This window comes from Mytilus edulis, chromosome 9 (genome assembly GCF_963676685.1).
Source record: "Mytilus edulis chromosome 9, xbMytEdul2.2, whole genome shotgun sequence".
In the NCBI taxonomy this organism is placed as follows: Eukaryota; Metazoa; Mollusca; class Bivalvia; order Mytilida; family Mytilidae; genus Mytilus; species Mytilus edulis.
In genome coordinates this window covers 54278653-54299183 of record NC_092352.1, presented here as the reverse complement: position 1 = coordinate 54299183, position 20531 = coordinate 54278653, and the positions used below count along the sequence as shown (strand labels likewise).

The 20531-nt window shown below is 31.8% G+C and overlaps 1 protein-coding gene across 2 annotated transcripts in view; it reads right to left on the bottom strand.

Moving 5' to 3' along the window:
- Positions 1 to 13137, bottom strand: part of LOC139488591 (protein starmaker-like) — a 38303-nt gene extending 25166 nt beyond the window's left edge. For both annotated transcript variants that reach the window (XM_071274312.1, XM_071274311.1), the window contains exons 1-2: positions 12980 to 13137; positions 4737 to 4797 (exon numbers count right to left, since the gene is read on the bottom strand). In XM_071274312.1, the coding sequence (XP_071130413.1) occupies positions 4737 to 4797; positions 12980 to 13047 (129 nt within the window). In that variant the 5' untranslated portion in view covers positions 13048 to 13137. The remainder of the gene's footprint in view (positions 1 to 4736; positions 4798 to 12979) is intronic.
- Between the last annotated feature and the right edge of the window lie 7394 nt (positions 13138 to 20531).

The following is a 20531-nucleotide window of genomic DNA, read 5'->3' as shown; positions in this document are numbered from 1 at the left end:
CCTGTCAGCCTGGAAGATGGTGATGTACATATCAGTCAATCAGTTAATTGGTGATGTTCCTGTCAGTCAGTCAGTCTGAGATGTTCTTGTAAGCCAGTCAGAGGGTAATGTCCCTGTCAGCCAACAGATGGTGATGTCCTAGTCAGCCTGGCAGATGGTGATGTTCATATTAGTCAGTCAGTTGGTGATGTTCCTGTCAGTCAGTCATATGGTGATATTCCTGTCAGCCAGTCAGATGGTGATGTCCCTGTCAGCCAGTCAGATGGTGATGTCCCTGTCAGCCAGTCAGATGGTGATATCCCTTTCAGCCTGTCAGATGGTGATAACCCTATCAGCCTGGCAGATTATGATGTCTGTGTTAGCCAGTCTGATAAGGTCCCTATTAGTGAGTCAGGTGGTGACGGTCCTTTCAGCCAGTCAGATAGTAGTGTTTGTCTGTGTCAGAAAACCAGATGATGGTGACTGTGTATGCAGACATACTTAAGTGATCTCCAATTTAACCATTCTACAGCAGTGTAGAAGATAGTTATTTCAAAATCTTGTTTATTTATCCCTTTTCAATCACCAGTCAACACATGTCTCATGTGTATTTACTGATGCTCATTATAGAAATCATGAGGAATTCAATTTGTAACATTTTTTTTTTAATTGTTATGCCAATAATTGACATTCCAGAATATCTTTTGCATTATAAGAGGTTCAGGCTCCTTCTGATTTCAAAATAATAATAATAAACTCATCATGGATAGCAGAATTGAAATTTTGTAGGCCAGAAACGCTTTTCGTTTACAAAAGACTCTTCAGTGACGCTAATGAAACAAAAAAGTAAAAGAAGGCCAAATAAAGTTGAAAACAGGACTATGGTCTAGTGGGTGTTGGTTTTCTCTTCTGAATTGTTTTACACTGGTCATTATGGGGCCCTTTAAATTGTGGCTTCCTGTAGTTTAGGTAACAAGTTTTCAAGATGAAATGGCATTGAAAAATCGAAACAAGATATTTGAGAGTTTCTATATTATTGTAAATTTTATAATCTATGCATGGATTTTGGTTCTGATTGAGGGTAGATTAATTGTTGTTTTGTTTTTTTCTTTTTTCAGATAGATAGTTGAAAATGTTGGAGACAGAAAACAAGAAACAAGAAACTTGTTTTGAATGTTTGAAATAAAATTTATTGTTTAAACCTTAAAAAGTTATCATAAATGTAAGATTAACCAGCAGAAATAAAACGAGATATGGGATAATATGTCTATCAGACAACAACCTCAAAGATGAAACCCAAATTGTTCTTTATAGAAGTTATGTAAACGATTGAAAATAAGATTCTCAATAAATGCAACTGTATCAACCTCTCGTAGATTTGTCCATATTTTGTCTTGGTTTTTCATACTATTAGGTATAAGTGTAACTGTGTCACATGAATGAGTGATACATGTAATCATTTTGTACCCTTACTTTGTCAGTATTAGTTATTGAGTGAGAAACTTGTGGATGCTGATGGTTGTGTGGTTGTCTTCTTATCAATCTCATCCCTGTGCATAAAAAAACGGGTTGCTTACTTACTGATATAAAAATGTTTCATGTTGTGGAAATTTTGGATGACTCCTTCATCAATTGATCTATCTTTGGTCTTAATTCTATTTTTCTGGTTATTTTGACATTTGAATATCTTCTAATTTAGCCTTCCATAGTGTACCACCATGAACAAGCATAACTACTGGTATAGTTAAAAAATATGTCTGCTGTCTGAAATTTAGGTGAATGGTTTTGGTATTAACCACTATTTAAATAATATCATATAAGAGAAATGTGGCAGTATAATTGTATATTTTACATTCAGATGGTTGTTTGGAGGCTTTTTATATCTTTTAAGGTCAATTCTGGCATGGTTCATTATTCATATTTTTTGTGTCCACGTTACATGCAACATTTAAGTCACTATTTTATGACAGAAATGAGATAATTGAAAAATATTAATACAATTGTTTAATGTGAGGGTAACACAATGAAAAAGAGCCTTTACATGTTCAGAAAGAAAATGATTCTTACTGTATTTATCTCTTAAACATTGCATGTAACATTGACAGAAAAGTAGAGGAAACTTGTTTTCACAAAATTTCTGAAAGAAATGAAAATATACATTTTAGAGTTTTGATGATAGACAATGTTTTGTGATCAATATATATGATATTGAATGTTGAATAAGTTAAGGAATCATTAATCTCAATTTGGAAAATGTGTCCATGTTACATGCTCCAAATTCATTATTTGCTTTGGTTCCAAACTGACGCAAGTTTAAAAATGATTTTTTTGGTTACAAATAGAAGGACACCATTTGTAGCAATAATTTGTAAAAAATTTAGAAGCTTATAATGATTTTTATTTTTTTCTTACAATGTCACACTAAAGTAGCATTAGCGAATTCCTGCCCATATACAGATGCAATACTGCTATCGGTAACAGTATAGAAAAAAAGGGTAACAGCAAAGAACTTAATATGGTGTTACATCGTTCACTTACATTCCTGTTATCATAAAAAAAGACAATATTTAGGTGTCAGCCCACCAATTATCTCCCTCCAATTTAAAACGTATGTAAAAGTAGCCTTATTCTGACACAAAATAGTGCTTTTGATGTCATTGTTTACTTAAACTAACCAACACATTTGCAGAATTTAATGAAACTTTTGGTGAAAGAGAAATATAATTAGATCATTTTGAGCCAACATTTACTTGTCTATGAGTTTGCCTTAAAAATTGAGGATTAATGCACTCTTTAGTATATTTCCAGAAAACCAGGGGTTATTTTAAGTAGAACTTGTGTTCCAAAGGTCAGTTCTTTCTCAAAAGAGAAAATTGCAAAATTTGGTTGAATAGATAGGGATTTTGAATTGGGGTCTGACACCTTTAGACCAACATGCAAGGGAATTACTTGATGTTAAAAAAATGATGTTTGGTTTATTAGAAAGAAAAATAAAAGGGGAATGTGTCCATGGGACACAGATGATCCCCACACTTGCTTATAACCTTAGGGGCAGAATCAATTTGCGCCAATTGCAGTTTTGAAAAGGTATAAATTGCTCCACTCTGTTTTATTTTGATGGTATTAATTGCGCCAATAAATGAAATGAAATTGCGCCACATTTACCTGTAAATATTTTTTACTTAATATATCATACCCGTACATGTTTTACCTATATCATACATGTACTATAATAATAATAATAATAATAATAATATCTTTATTTAAAGAGAGTAGCTCATCTGGATTAAACCAATTTTCAATAAGGCTCTCTACATACAATGTTAACAATATGAATACAAAATAATTAATCTACTATTACACACATGTAAACAATAGACGTATATAAAGTAATACAATATTATTTTAATTTCCACTTAAGATTTAATTGAACACTCATCATATTTAAGAAAACTCACCAAAAAATAAATTGTTTAGTAATAGAATATTTTTTCACGATTCAAGAGTGTCTGATATACCATTCAAGAAAATAGAGTCTGATAGACGAAAAACCGGTCATCATTGTTGAGGGACACAAAATTCCGTCAGGCATTTGTACAGAAATCTAGAGAAATAAGGTGGAGATGTAACAGTTAAGAAAAACTGGAGAAATAAGGTGGAGATGTACAGTTAAGTCGTGTTGTGCTAGGTTATCCACATGAGAACTGCGTGCAAAAGAATTTTAGCAACCGATATGTTGCCAGAGCGACCTTTAAAAATCAAAAAAATCAGAGCTCTTCAAAATTGAAGAAGAAAATTGATGACTTTGTGTTGTGTAACGAGCCAGAAAGCGAGATAATTTTATTAGGATGATTATTTTATTGGCGCAAATGATACCTATAGTTTTGAAAATTAGGTGGCGCAAAAGAAGTATTGGCGCAATTAAGTTGTGGCGCAATTAAGTTGTGGCGCAAATGAGTTACTTTTTGGCGCAAAAAGATATCGCCCAACCTTAGAAAGGGACATACTCAAGAACGGTAAAAAAGTGAATCCACCAAAAATCAAAATTGATCTGTGTTTTGTGGTAATAAGCATTATCATGATTATGTGTATAAGATTCATGACATTTGGTTGAGGCAAACTTTTAAAAGTAAGAGAACTGAAAGAAAAATTCTGCAATTTTCAGCAGATGTTACTATCATTCTACGCAGTTTTCTTTTAATATATATGATTGGAATAAATAATTTGTAATTGAATAAAAAAATTCACATTTATTTTCATCCTGTAAAAAAAAAATCACAAAAATTACATCCTTTACATACATACATGACATTTATCATGTAGATATACAAAGTGATAGAGATTCTACCACTGCATCAAGTGTGATATGATATTTCTCCACTCAAGACAGTTAAATGTGTGAGGTATATACATTGTATATATATATATATGGGATGACAAAATAAATGACCAAACACTGCTGAAGACCATACAGTGGCCTATAGTTGTCTACATTCTGGTTCTTGTGGAAAGTTGTTCTCACAGGCAGTCCTGCAGCATGAACACCTCCTAATTTTTATGTTACCGGCATGCCTCAAGTTACAGGGGCGGATCCAGCCATTTTAAAAAGGGGGTTCCTAACACAGGACAAAGGGTGGGGGTTCCAACTACATGTCCCCATTGAATGCATTGATCGTTCAAAAAAGGGGGGGTTGCAACCACAGGAACCCCCAACCCCACCCCTGGATCCGCACCCGAGTTATTTTTACTGATATTACCTCAGAGACTGATTCAGAATCCCGTACAAATGTCCATTTTCTGACAGTAGTTTCTCGTTTCCTAAAAATATAAATATACAAATGTTTTAAAACAAGAGTGCATATAGGATACTATCTTATGATCATAAACAAGCTTCTGTCCAAGTTTGGTACAAACCCAGGATACTTTAAACTAGAGGCTCTAAAGAGCCTGTGTCGCTCACCTTAGTCTATGTGAATATTAAACAAAGGACGCAGATGGATTCATGACAAAATTGTGTTTTGATGATGGTGATGTGTTTGTACATCTTACTTTACTGAACATTCTTGCTGCTTACAATTATCTCTATTTATAATGAACTTGGCCCAGTAGTTTCAGAGGAGAAGATTTTTGTAAAAGATAACTAAGATTTACGAAAAATGGTAAAAAATTTAACTATAAAGGGCAATAACTCCCAAGGGGGTCAACTGACCATTTTGGTCATGTTGACTTATTTGTAGGTCTTACTTTGCCGACATTTATTGCTTTTTACAGTTTATCTCTATCTGTAATAATATTCAAGATAATAACCAAAAACAGCAAAATTTCCTTAAAATTACCAATTCAGGAGCAGCAACCAAGTTTGGTTTAATTTGGCCCAGTAGTTTCAGAGGAGAAGATTTTTGTAAAAGATTACTAAGATTTACGAAAAATGGTTAAAAATTGACTATAAAGGGCAATAACTCCTAAAGGGGTCAATTGACCATTTCAGTCATGTTGACTTATTTGTAAATCTTACTTTGCTGAACATTATTGCTGTTTACAGTTTATCTCTATCTATAATAATATTCAAGATAATAACCAAAAACAGGAAAATTTCCTTAAAATTACCAATTCAGGGGCAGCAACCCAACAGCAGGTTGTCTGATTCATCTGAAAATTTCAGGGCAGATAGATCTTACCTGGTAATCAATTTTATTACATATATCAGATTAGCTCTAAATGCTTTGGTTTTTGAGCAGGGGTTAAAAAATCCACTAGCCCGGCGCCCGGGACTAGATCATTTACGCCTCGGGCAATTAAAATGTGTAAACCGATATGCCCGACGGACTAGTAACAAAAACATCTTGACGTTTCCAAAATAGAAAGTGAAAAATCCCTTCATCACTATTCTATGTTAGCCATTTCGATTCAATTAAGTCATCCGGGATTTGAACTGGTTTGTACAGGTCCTGTTGTTCATATTTTAAACATAGAACAAATAACTCTGGCATGTCTGGGTGGCCTGGTATCATGTGTTGATTCTCGTACTTTAAATATCGATTTCTCATACCATGGATTGAGGTATTGTACATTGCTTATCGTACCGAGATTTTCAATTAACGTTATTTGTGGGTATGATGTATTGATTGGTATTGACATGTCTTGTTGCACAGCTCTTGAGCACGAAACTATGCAACAAAATATTTCTTAGTATTTTCAAAACAAAGGGCACCTACTTTGTATTATGCAGCAAACTCTTAATTTTTAAGGCATACTAGGGCTAGCAGGTCAGTTTTGGTGGACAAGCAGTTCTTCCAACAGGGCTAGTAAAATCCTGCTGCCAATAAGTCCTGGGCTAGCTAGCTGTAACAAAAAATTTTAACCCCTGTTGAGTTATAAGCCAAAAACTGCATTTTACCCCTATGTTCTATTTTTAGCTGTGGCAGCCATCTTGGTTGGTTGGCCGGGTCACGCCACACATTTTTTAAACTAGATACCCCAATGATGATTGTGGGAAAGTTTGGTTTAATTTGGCTCCGTAGTTTCAGAGGAGAAGATTTTTGTAAAAGATTACTAAGATTTACGAAAAATGGTTAAAAATTGACTATAAAGGGCAATAACTCCTAAAGGGGTCAACTGACCATTTCGGTCCTGTTCACTTATTTGTAAATCTTACTTTGCTGAACATTATTGCTGTTTACAGTTTATCTCTGTCTATAACAATATTCAAGATAATAACCAAAAACAGGAAAATTTCCTTAAAATTACCAATTCAGGGGTAGCAACCCAATAACGGGTTGTACGATTCATCTGAAAATTTCAGGGCAGATAGATACTCCATGTCAGATTTGCTCTTAATGCTTTGGTTTTTGAGTTATAAGCCAAAAACTACATTTTACCCCTAGTTCTATTTTTAGCCATGGCGGCCATCTTGGTTAGTTGGCCGGGTCACCAGACACATTTTTAAAACTAGATACCCCAATGATATGATTGTGGCCAAGTTTGGTTTAATTTGGCCCAGTAGTTTCAGAGGAGAAGATTTTTGTAAAAGTTAACGACGAGGCCGGACGCAAAGTGATGGGAAAAGCTCACTTGTCCCTTTGGGCCTGGTGAGCTAAAAAGTTAGAAATTAGAAAATTTAAAAAACTTTAACCACAGAGTGAATGTAATATTTCCCAGAAGAAAAAAATAGTCCATTTATCATGTTTATAAGTAAAATACGGAAAAAATGGAATTTTATTTTCACTCAATTTACTTCTGGATATTATTTTATGATCATAAACAAGCTTCTGTCCCGAGTTTTGTAGAAATCCAGTATACATTTAGCATGTTTAGTCTAAAAAAGCTATTAAAATTTAAAAAACTTTAACTGCAAAGTGAATATTTGTGGCCTCCACTGCCAATGCAGTGTAGGATCGATATGTCTCTCTTTTCGACTATTAAAGTGGAAGGCTCGAAAAAACTATTCCAGGGAATTTATCATCATGATCATACATGAAGCAAGAGGAAAATGTAAATTCTGTACTTCAACCAGTTTGGTATACTGACACAGGAATTTGCTTCACAAAAATGATAGATTCACCATAGCATAAAAGTCATGGCTATAAAATTAACATTATCACTGATCCATGTTAACCCTATAAGAGGAAAATCTACACAACTTTCTGTTCAACTATAGGTGACTATTTCTTTTCAACTTCAACTCCTCTTACAATATAATTTATTGATTTTGGGATAATAATTGTATGACACTGGAGATGAATGGTTTTTAGGATTGTTTTCACTTAAATAATCTTACAAAGTATACAAAATCAGAACCCCTGAAGTACAAAAAAATGGTATCATGTATGTGACGTCATAATTGTCCATTGTTGACGTTGCTATGGGATACTCTATATCATTATGCAACGTCAACAATGGACAATTATGACGTCACATACATGATACCATTTTTTTGTACTTCAGGGGTTCTGATTTTGTATACTTTGTCCTGATGAAGCCGATCTAGTCAGCGAAACATGTCGACAATAAAAGATGCAGTTTACTTAAGTGTTGTTGTCAATGTAGCGGTATTTGATTTTTTTTATCTGACAACCCTGCATACCATCTGGTATCCACTTAAGGGAACTCTACCAGCACAAAACATAAGAGGCGTTGGTTCAGCAGCTCTTTATTTATCTTTAAATAATCTTAATAAAATTTATTTTACTTTCTATTTCCCAAATATGAAGAATTTTTTAATATAGATGCAAATTCTTTTGATTGTTGATATTTCAATTTTAGAAGGTGCACTCAATGTTTGCACCTTCATTTATAATAATCTAATTTCAGTTTAACAATTTTAATAACTATCTTCAAACTTCATGAAAGGGTGCACGTAAAGTACAGCTACATTCCGTGACATGGTCTGAAAAATGTTGCAGGTTTTAAAAAGGCCCAGCATCAGCGACCTAAATGTTGATGATAAGATTACCTGTTGTCAATCAAATCATCAGCTTATAACAAGTACATTGTTATATATATGTTTTATTTTAATTTGAATAATTTCCTGGGATAGAACTTGAAGATGCACTTTTAACAACAGCAAAATGATTTACAAGCTATCGTGTATTAAAAACTGTAAAACTCACCCAATATTCTATATATATGTGTATTTAACATTTTCGGACAATTGTAGATTCCCCCTTCTAAAGAAAAATAAATATTCATTTGGGTCAGGCAGATGACAGAATTTTTTTTTTTCTGAATCGAGATTTTAATTAAATTGATTATCATCATGATCATGATTTATATCAATGATTATAGTCAGGGCACTTATTGAATTTAGTGATTTCTAACTTTGTATTTTTATGATTTGATACTATGCACCTCTTTCAACATGTTCAACATAGATAAACATATTTAGATAGGCACAAAATGTTCACAGCATTTATCAACAGATGAAGTGTTTACTCATATTACTGAAAAAGCAAAATACAGTGAAACCTGTCTAAACCGAACACCCTCTGGACTTTGCGTTTTGTTCGGTTTTCCCAGGTGTTCGGATTGTAGAGGTAACGGAAGTCGACACCAAAATAATTTTGGCATTTACTGACAAGGGATAATAGGTGACAAAACAGACGACAGTTTATTTTTGTGTTGATTTAGATGTAAATGTAAAAATATAAGATGACGTTTTGCTTCATTCTTGTTTATAAATCAAACGCCACTCCGTCCATCACGCTCGTCGTTATAAGATGTCCGACGTGGAGCGATTTTGCTTTTTATAATTATTTTCTCATCCGTTCATTCACTAACCAATTCAGATTCACAGTCACTGTCAAATGACGATTCCGTACGGTTGAATCGGGAACGTCATTGTACACACGAGTTCTCGGACTAAACTGGTCACCCACTGATTGATACTTCGGCACACGATAAGAGTGAAACAACAGCAAGGGTCCAGTTTATTCTTGAACTTTATCGTTGCTAAATAGCTAACGGAGGTCCTCGGGAGCATTCGAATCAAATATATAGGGCCTCTAAAGGGAATTCGGATATCGAAATCCATTGACATTGTTGTGTTGCACAACTTCTGAATCCAGTGAAAGGCTTTAAACCTATTATTTAATTAAACAGTTTAGTTACAGAATGGCAGTTACGATTTTGTGGCAGTAATTATTTGAGTAACATGCATTTAATTAATCTGAGGGAAAGTTCCTTTCTTGTCATTATGGGCGATGGGGGTACCTGACCAGTTTTACGTTTCTTTACCAAAAATATCACTTTATACATGGACACAGACATGCTAATTAGTTTGTAATAACAACTCACAAGTTCATTAAACCTCAAATACCCCCGGGGATACTCTGCCATCCTGTGTTTGTTTAATTAAATCATGCAAATAATTAATAATATTTTAGTGTTTTGATTGGTAATGATCGATTTTGACAGGTAATTTTTAAATATAAATTTACTAAAGAGCCTTCGAAAAGCGTTCGGAATTCGGTGTTGACAGGGTTCGGTTTTTTCAGGTTAGATTAACGTTAATTGATAGGGAAATTTTGTGGGACTTTGAAAATTGTTCGGTTTAAACTGAAATTCGGATTAATCAGGGTTCGGTTTACCCAGGTTTCACTGTATACGGAAACGTCGCCGTGCGACGTCATCTTTTTAAAATTTAAGAACCTAAGTGAGCGTGCTCACATACCCCACATCCCAATATTGCCCCATGAAAAAAAAACACTGTAAGCAGTGATATTGTTTGCCTTACATTACTGGAGAGAATAAAGGCTTTTTCCCCTGGAGAAGAATGCCAATTTGTAAAAAAAATGGCTTAAAATTATTTCAAAAAAGACAACTATTTTCCAAACAGTGCAGTCTGATCAGTAATAATTGCGCATGAACAAATGATGAATACAAACTGAAAAACACTCATTTAAACATTTTTCATGCCTAAAATGACTATATGTGCAGATTTGAGGGTCTATTTATGTATCATCACTGCCAATAAGGGGTCTTATTTCAAATTTAGGGTTTATCTGTTGAAAGGGGGTTTGCAAATTGAAGTTCCAGTCAACATGGTCAAATTTATGGTTTATCATAAATTTCCCAATGTGATAAAAATAATAGATATTTTCCCAATAAAAAAGGGAAGAGGTAGTTTTGAAAAAGAAGCCAACAATATCACTGGTAAGAAAAAAAATTGATTAACAAAAAATATTGAATTGTAATTTCCTGTTGGAAAGACATCTACCAATGTCTACAAAGTATTCTCGTGCATTGTATTTTCGACCTACTAACATATTTTTCTGAATTTCCCTTTTATATGTTTGAACATAGACATGCCTAATATTTTGAAAGTCACTAGTATACTTGTGCATAAAATAATTGTATCTGAAATATATTTCGATCTTTAAAACTATTTTTTTTTTATTTGAGTTCATAATTAGATTGTTGGAACCTTTGTTGACAATTACAAGCGTCTTGTGTTTTCGACCTATCTAAGAAATGGGTCGAAAGTTGGAAATGACATTTCATACATATCCGGAATTAGTTATAAATTTGATACCAAAGTTTATATCAAAGTGTAAAGAGGCGATCAAACTGATGACTTACTTTAATGAATTAAATGGTTACATGTATACAACTATAAGATATAAAATATTATTTTGATATCTTTTTTGGACAAGATATACACATTTCAAAATGAGGCACTTTGGAAGCCTTGTATGGTCTTGTATACATGGTACATGTATACATTCATGTTTTTTATATATACTTCAGTTAATGCATTGTGAACTGAAGTGAGATTGATGAGTATTGTCTGTAATCTTCACTGAAAGACTTTTTTTCTGTAAATAAAAATGAACTGATATTTTGTTTTTTCGGTAAAAAACTGTATTAAGGAGCATGCATATTTCCGTATTCAAATTACCTTTTAAGTATTACAACTAACCACATGACAGTCATGTGACTTAATGACATTTAACATGTTGAAGTTAACTTTGCATGCAAAAAGAACTCTGCCTTATTTTTAGATTTTATTTTCATTTTAGATCGATTCTTTTGGAAGGTAAAACTAGTATTAGTGAAAGGGTACTAAAATGTGATATTAAATAAAAAAAAACATAAATACTTAATTATATAAATAACTTTATTTGGAAAATCTTCACTGGTATCATTCAGTCAGAGCCCAGACATAAACAAGTCGTTTTCTGTTTTTGACTTAAAGAAGTCAAAACATGTATTTATTATAAAAATGTGTTTTCAAATTTAGACTTATTTAAGTAAAAAAATGACAGACTTGTTTAGGTCTATTTATGTTGATGAAAAAACTTAATTTTACTTGGTGGACAAAGTACACCACCTATAACAGCAAAAACCTGTCTGAGATTTCACAAGGACTTGAGTTATCTATATTTAATGAGCTAATTGAACATCCGTGCTAAACACAGATGTTTAACCTCATTAAGTGTGGTTCCAGGTGGTTGCATTGTAAGGTTAATTAACATTATCTCCGATTTTTTAGACTCTCATTCATATTTTTTTTAAAAGACAATGTTACAAAACATTGTCTTTCAGTGTTGTCATTATTTGATTATAAATATGCATGGGTCTTGAAGTTAACCAATTTTTATAACTTATCGACTTGTAGGAGTCGATATTTGCAACTTTTTGATTCTGGTCAATTATTTCTTGCTTTAAAATATTTGACTCATTAAAGTCATATTTTGTCTTGCGATAAAGGGAGACAAATCATAAAACTTACAAATTTAGACCTCAAGCAGATTCAGACTTATTTATGTCTGAGCTCTGACTGTCATTTGGTATTGTTACTAAGTATAGCAGCCGAATATGACGTCATGCGGGCATGCACAGCATAAGGGAAGTGAAAGTAGAATAAGGTTGAAAACGTTAGATGGTCGAAAACACAATTTGAGATGATATGTCCTTATTAATATTATCTTAAAAGTTGTATGAAATTCTGTTGTGTGGTTTTGGAAGAGTTGCGATGACAAACTTGCAGTAGTTTATTGAAGCAAATAAGTTCATAGGTGCGTAACTCCTAAAAAAAAATTGTAATTTCCTGTCAATATGCAGATCTACATAGTATGTCCTTATTACATGTATTATCTAAAAGGTTTCATGAAACTCTGTGGTGTGGTTTGAGTATATTGAAGCAAATAAGTTCAAAGGGCTGTAACTCCTAGAAAAAAAAAGGAATCGTAATTTCCTGTCGATATGCACGTCTACATAGAATATATCTAAAAAAATTTCATGAACATTTCTGTTGGTGTGGTTTGAGAGAAGTTACGATGACAAGAAACTAGTCCAAATAATTATGACGTCTTGAAAGGCTATTATAATTTTTTTCTTTGACGCCTTAAAAAATTATAATAGCCTTTCAAGACGTCATAATTATTTGGACTAACAAGAAACAGGACTGACATGACTGACATGACTGACGGACTTATGGACGGACGGACAGGTAACAAAACCCATTAAGTATGGGATACCTAGCTTTGGTAAATATTCTTACGAAAAACGTTTCTCGAACGGCTGTAATTTATCTTTCGTAGGTCTGAACGTGAATAGTGGATTTGACATTTTTTTATTTCACATTCCCCGCTTTTTTTATCTGTTCCTTTTCCCGTCACTTGGCTCAGATGGCAAATAAATTTGGAACCAGTCGAACGGTATTCAAGTCTTTAGATAAGAGAGCGCCATATTCTCGTGTAACTAATCACCACAAAATGTAAGGAAAAAATCAACAACCATCAAATCAAATTATACCAAAAGCTTTATTGTAAGTAGATACACGGTGCGTATCATAAGATTAAAGTATTTTTTTCATGTATTGTAGATGATATAAATAATAGATATTCTTAGCTGTATTTGGCAAAACTTAAAAGTTTTCTCAACTAAAATTTCAAATTATCAAGTACAGTTTTTTTCATACATAAATTACTCTAAATCAGGATAATATTGTACATTATATTTGAACAAAATAAAGAACTGTTATTTTTATATGATAAAGATAAGATAAGATAAATTTATTTCATCAAAGTGTCACGTATTGATCTTACACAATAGTAAAATATTTACACATGTACAATTACATAAAAAAAAATCAACACCACTCACCCAGCCTAAAAAGACTTATGAGAAATATCAAATATAGATTTGGTTTTGACTGATGTTCATGCTAATTATTAATACAAAATTATACACATAATTAATAATGACATATAAATCTGATATAAAGTAGCAATTAGTATGATTAGGTTTAGCAGAGACATATATACACATATATATATATGTCTCTGGGTTTTATTCAGTCTCATTATGTAAAGCAGTAACAAATAATGAAATATGTACTTAAGAAATAATTGATGCAAGCTATACTTTATTGTAGTTTTAACATGGGTAGGCATTATATTCGTGATTATTTTTGCCCGACTGATCAATTATTTTTATTCTGAATAGGACAATTAAGGTAATTTCTATGCCCGACAAGTATAAGTGTAAAAGCGTATGTGTAGGTGTAACAGTAAATTTGGTCCTGTAGTAAAATTTGTCCGCCAGACTTTTTTTCCTAGTTAATAAAGTCCATGTCCATAATTTTACTAGGAATATAAGTCCTAGGACAAATGTTCCTAGGACAATAAGTCCATAGCTAGTAATATATGTCTGGTACTTGTGTTCCTAGGAAAAATTGTCCCAAGACTCATTTTTTCTAATAGTTTTATTATATCATAAAATATATTCAAAATAGAAGAAGAAAAATGTTAGATAAGATTGGAAACTTTTCTTATAACCTAATTAAAACATGAATATTGAGTTTCCATTGCTTTTAACATTTTCGTTTTATGATAAAAGCCATGGAGATTTTTACATAGGAATACTAATGACATGCACATGATTTCCTGAGAAAATTAGTCTGGGTACATAAAATTTATTTTAAAAATTGATACACAATTCTTTAACAATATTAAAAAATATTACATTTTTAGCTACCTTTTAAAACTAAGGGCTTGGACATTTTAACCTAGAATTATTAATGACATGGACATGATTTCCTAGGAAAATTAGTCTGGAGACAAATTTTCTTAAACAGATTGATACACAACTCTTTCGTTTTGTTTTTAACAATATTAAAACATATTACATTCATATTCACCTTTTAAAATTAAGGGCATGGACATTTTAACATAAGACTATTAATGACATGGACATGATTCCATAGGAAAATTAGTCTAGGGACATAAATTTTATCAAAAATATAACTATGCACTCTTAAACAATACTAAAACATAACATTTAAATTTCCATGGTTTAAATGTAATTGAATTTATTATAGGATTTTATAGGACATGATTACCTAGGAAAATTAGTCTGGGGACATATATAACTAACATCGGACTAAATATACTAGTAAATTCTGTAACCATGGACTTTTTATACTAAGTAATATTTGTCCGTCCAGACATATTTTACCAGGACAAATTTATCACTTACATAGGCTCTTCCAAGAACCTCCCTTAAATTTATTGTTTGTAAAAAAGCAAAACACTGGCACTGTGAATTTCCAGAGGGAGGAGTTTGAACAGCCAGCATGGACGGTTGTCGTACCTAGGTCAAATATGTCAATTTCAGAATGCAACACATTAAAGTTATAATAAATGAATTACTAACATCATGTGCACCATATAAAAGTTTGAAAGTGTTTTAAAGTTAAGGAAATATATTAGGTGCATGCTGTTCACAAAGCAAAAGAAGTACGTCATATTAGAATAGTATATAAGATCCAACCATATCTAATAATAATTATAATGAAGGAATTGTCATCTCAAAGATGGATTTTTATTGCTTATTAAAGCAGAAGTTAGAAAAGTAATCATTAATTATATGACCGTATCTATTTTTTTAGTTTATAAATTTTTTTATGTTTTTTTTTATTTTGCAGACCGGAGTCATTTTACAGACCTGCAGGAAATGCAAGCTGCCCAATTTAGTAGTAAAACAGTAATAACACTGCCAGGAAAAACAGCCAAACAATATTTTTGTTTAAAAAATTTGAATGACTTATCTGAAATTTTTAACTTGTTTATTGTAAAGTTAAAATTGATTAATATTATTCAATTATTTCAGGTTATCAAATGTGTTATGTTTGTACATTTTTTAAACTCTGTTTATAAAAAAAAAATAAAAAAAGAAAATCCAAGCAATCGAAGAAGAGTAAAAATTGTAATGATTAAGGGCATACGATACAGTTACAGGAGTGGTAATGAAATTGCTATTGTAAACTCTTATTTTTTGCGCCGTCAAACTGTGACATATCGTGGAAAGAGATGCAAGTTTGGACTGATTTTTATCATTCAAACTGATTTAACTTGAAAACGAATTCATGGACCCCTGTTTTTTTTATAAATGTCATTGGTTTTACTACAAGTTTAGATTATTTTTACCAATTTTCATAAATAAGTCAATAATGCTATTTTTTTTATCTGATAAATATACAGCAAAACATTACATTTTTCTTTCTTAATTCATGAACATTTGATAAATATGAGTTACATTTTATATAAATGCATGAATTAATAGGTTACTTATAGAGAATGTATTGTGTTTATCTTTTTTTTAATGTATTTCTGTAAAAATGATGAAACATGTCAAAGAATCTGATTTTTAATAAATATCTGAAATTTACACCCGTTGACACTTTGAATTCATTAATTTGTAAAGACCATTTAACTGATTAAGAGAAAATAAGTAAAAATCATCAAATGGTATTCAAGTAATATATGTATGTAAACTATAAGAATATTTTATTGTTATAAGGTTCCAATTAAGGATGTTATCAGTGGTATTAAACATATTGTTTTTGCTGAAGCTGGTGTGTCAGGGCTTTGTCTGTTCTTCGATTGCAATATAGCTGTCTATTTTTTAAATGAACAAATATATGCATCCTAAACAAATTTTCTAAGATTAAAATATATATACACATATATCATACTTGAAAAGTCGATTTTTGGTTATTAAAATGTATACTGGCATTGTAGTCTTGTGTGTTTGAGTACTCAAGTATAGGTTTATATTTGCATAGGGAATTTTTTAGATGGGAAAAGAATGCACACTTTTAAGAGCTTAACATATGGTAGATGCATATACGTTTTTTTTTTTTATAGTATTACTCAAAATATTGGTTGCACCATATGATAAAATATATATATCAAAACCGAAACAAATTAAATGGTTACGTAAGTTTAACAATGATAATTTTCTAAATGAAGCTGAACTTTTTGTATTATCTTAAAGTCAAATTAAGATTTTTATTGAATGAATGAATGAATACTTTATTTGCAAGAAGCATATACATGCTATGGCAAACGAAAATATATACAATATATGACAAACAAAAGACAGCAGAGAACAGTAGTTACAGAGTATACAATAATATTATGACAATATATGCGATCTAATTTTCCAAGCTGCATTTAAATAGTTACATAGTTTTACTGTCAGAGATTTAGAATGAGCTTGTAATAAATTATCTAACTTGTGCCGATTTGGCCAAGAACAGTAGAATAAAGGTAAAAATTCTATACGCACAGATCTATACGCTGGACATGATAAAACAAAATGATACTCGTCCTCTAAAACATTCATATTACAACACATACAAATTCTGTTTTCTCTTTCAGTATTTAGATAACGACCAACTTCAACATTTAATTTAAGTGTGCCGCTACGTAGTTTTGTTAATATAGATACATTACAATGAAAATCTAAGTATTTTTCAAAACCAAATTCTAGTTTATATCGTTTATAAATACAAAGTTTATTACATTCTTCTAAAGCTGTATTCCAGCTTTGTAAAAATTGATCTTTAATACGTGTTTTTATACAATCAAATGATAATTTACTAGTATCTTGTGAAATCCATACATCATAAAATCCAAGGTTACATAACAATTTTTTTACGTTAGACGCCCAATTAATTTGACCATTATTTGCATCTTTGTACAAAAGTTTATAAACTTCATATACAATATGAGGTTTATTAGTTACAATATGAATCCAATATTTCAGGATTTTATATTTTCTCAAAATATGCAATGGCAGGTGCCCAAGTTCACCATATAAAAAATTTGTAGGGACTTTTTTACCAAGTTTCAAAATAAATCTACAAAATCTATTATATATAAACTCTATATCACCAGCACGATGAAAACCCCATATTTCAGACCCATAACTTAAAACGGATCCAACCATACTATCGAATAGGAAAATTTGTTGTTCAGTAGTCACATATATTTGTTTCAATGAATTTATTAGTGAAGATAAAGCTCTTGATCCTTGTTGAGATAAACGCTTTTGAGTTTGTAAAAATTTTCCATTATAGTGGAGCAATACACCGAGGTATACATAGGAGTTCACAATTTCTAATTCTCTGTCGTTGTAATAAAAACGGTTTACCACAGGCCTCCATCCATTTCGGAAAACAACAACTTTTGTCTTCTCCGTGTTTACTTCTATGTTCCATTTATTACAATATAGTAGTAATTTATTCAGTAAATGTTGCAACACATTCGTTGATTTTCCAAAAAGTACGATATCATCAGCAAATAAGATCAAATATATTAAAAATCCATTTAGAGACACGATGTCTTTATCTGTTTCAACGGAAATATCTTGAATAATGTCGTTAATAAAAAACAAAAACAGCAAAGGCGATAAAGGTTCCCCTTGTTTTACACCAAGAAAATTGTCAAACGCATCTGACAGCACTCCTCCAGATCGTACACGAAGACGCACTGATGAATATAAAGTTTTAATAATAGAAACAAATTTGTTACTAATGCCATTCTTTAGCAGTTTGTATATCAAAATTCTTCTGTGTAGTTTATCAAAAGCCGTGCGAAAGTCCACGAAGGCACAAAAAAGCTGAAGCTTTTGTACTAAAACATGTGATATAATTCCATGCAGTGTGAAAATGGCGTCAACAGTTGAACGACCAGGACGAAAACCAAACTGATTGTCTATTAATTTCTCTTCGTCTTCCGACCACGACAGCAAACGTTCCGTTAATATGCTAGTAAATATCTTAGAAAGAATGCTCACCAATACAATCGGCCTGAAATTGTTAGGGTCTGACAAATCACCGCTTTTGGGTACAGGGATAACTATACATTCGGTCCAATTATCTGGATATATTCCATTGTCAAACATAGAGTTGAAAAGAATTTTAAAAATAGGCGCAAAGAAAAGAGGATTCGCAGCTAACATTTCACCAATTATATCATCGTTTCCCGAACTTTTGCCAGTTTTAAGTTTCTGTATAGCTTTTATAATTTCATCTTCTGTAATTTCTGAATCGAGAATATCAATACTTATTTCACCAAAGTCGGTATTGTTTAATAAATGTAAAACTTCATCACAAAGTTCTGGTGGGTTCGATCCCAAATATTTTCGAAATAGTTCGAACAACATCTCATTATTTTCAACTAAACATTTTGATCTGTTTTTCGGTTTTACAGCGGACCAAAACTTTCTAGGTTCCCTTTTTGCAATATTACAAAGTTCGATTCCTTTCCTTTTCTTGAAGTTAAACTGTGCATTACGTTTGACTTTATTAAATTTGTTTCTAGTCGTTATATATGAATGTCTATTTGTATCTGTCGGATGACGCATATAAAAATTTCTAGCAGTGTGAAATTCTTTTCGTGAATTTGCGCATTTCTCGTTAAACCATTCGTTATTTGGTCGTTTAACATAAATATCGTCTCGAGATAAAACAGAGTATCCAAAAACTTTATGTGCACTTTCATAGATAGTTCGGGTTATCTCCTTCACTGCGTTATTAATATCAATTTCGGAAGATAAATCATTCACCAAACTCAACAGGCTGTCACGATGAGACTGTAAAATTTCAATATACTCATCGCACTTATTGTTGTCCCATTTAATGAATTTATGGACTCGGGGGAGGTTTTGTTGACGAATAACAGATAAGTCTAGTTCAAAGTAAACAGGCATGTGATCAGAAAATTCGTTCATAGGTAGCACTTTAAAATCATTGATTAATCTACATTCGCGCGGGGGCACTAGTAGGTAGTCATTTACACTTCTTCCTTTGGCTGTACAGAACGTAAAATTACCATTTTTGTCATTACAAAGCCTGCCATTGGCTACAACTAAACCCGTGTTAAAACACATTTGTAATAGTTTACGGCCAAATGCATTAACTGTTTTGTCCATTGAACTTCTGTCAGAAATAATGGGGTTTACAACGTGCTCAACACTTTCGACATATTTATCTAGATCGTCATTAAGTAAAAAATCACTTAATTCACCTATGCGGCTATTTAAATCTCCACATACCAAAACAATACCTTTATCACTATAGTTATTTACAATACTTTCAATAATATCGTGAACATCTATATCACATAATTGGTAATAATTAGATCTTTCGTGTGGTACATAAGAAAAACAAATAAAAATATCTTTATCAGTATCAAAGAAACTATGGTCAAGTTTTAACAGAATAATACCATCATTTAATTCTTTTTCAACAATAATACCGTTACATAAAAAACTCTTACAAAAAACAGCAATACCTCCTTCATTTCTAGTACCTATATTTTTATTACGAAATACACAAGAAATTCTGTCAAAACCATCTATAACTAACAAGTTATTATCTTTTAACCAAGTCTCACTGAGAAATAAAATATTATAATCATTTATTAAGTTCAAAAAGTCATTATCTTTGTAGACTGAAGTTAAACCATGAACATTCCAACATAGACATTTTAATTTACAAAATTGTTCTCTGGATTTGTCCTATGGCAAATATTCCTTCCCATTTACAAATATACGGTCTTTCACAAAGTAAGCCTTAATGTCCCGTTCGCGTAGGTCCTTTAGAATCGGCAGCTTTTCTTTTCTTCGTTTCTGGATGTCCAAAGGTAATTGTTCTGAAATACCGAAACAAGTATCTTTTAGATTTTTTGCGCTTTTTTTCACCAAATCCCGGCTTTCAAAATTTGAAAACTTCACTAGTATCGGACGAGTCTTCTCACCAT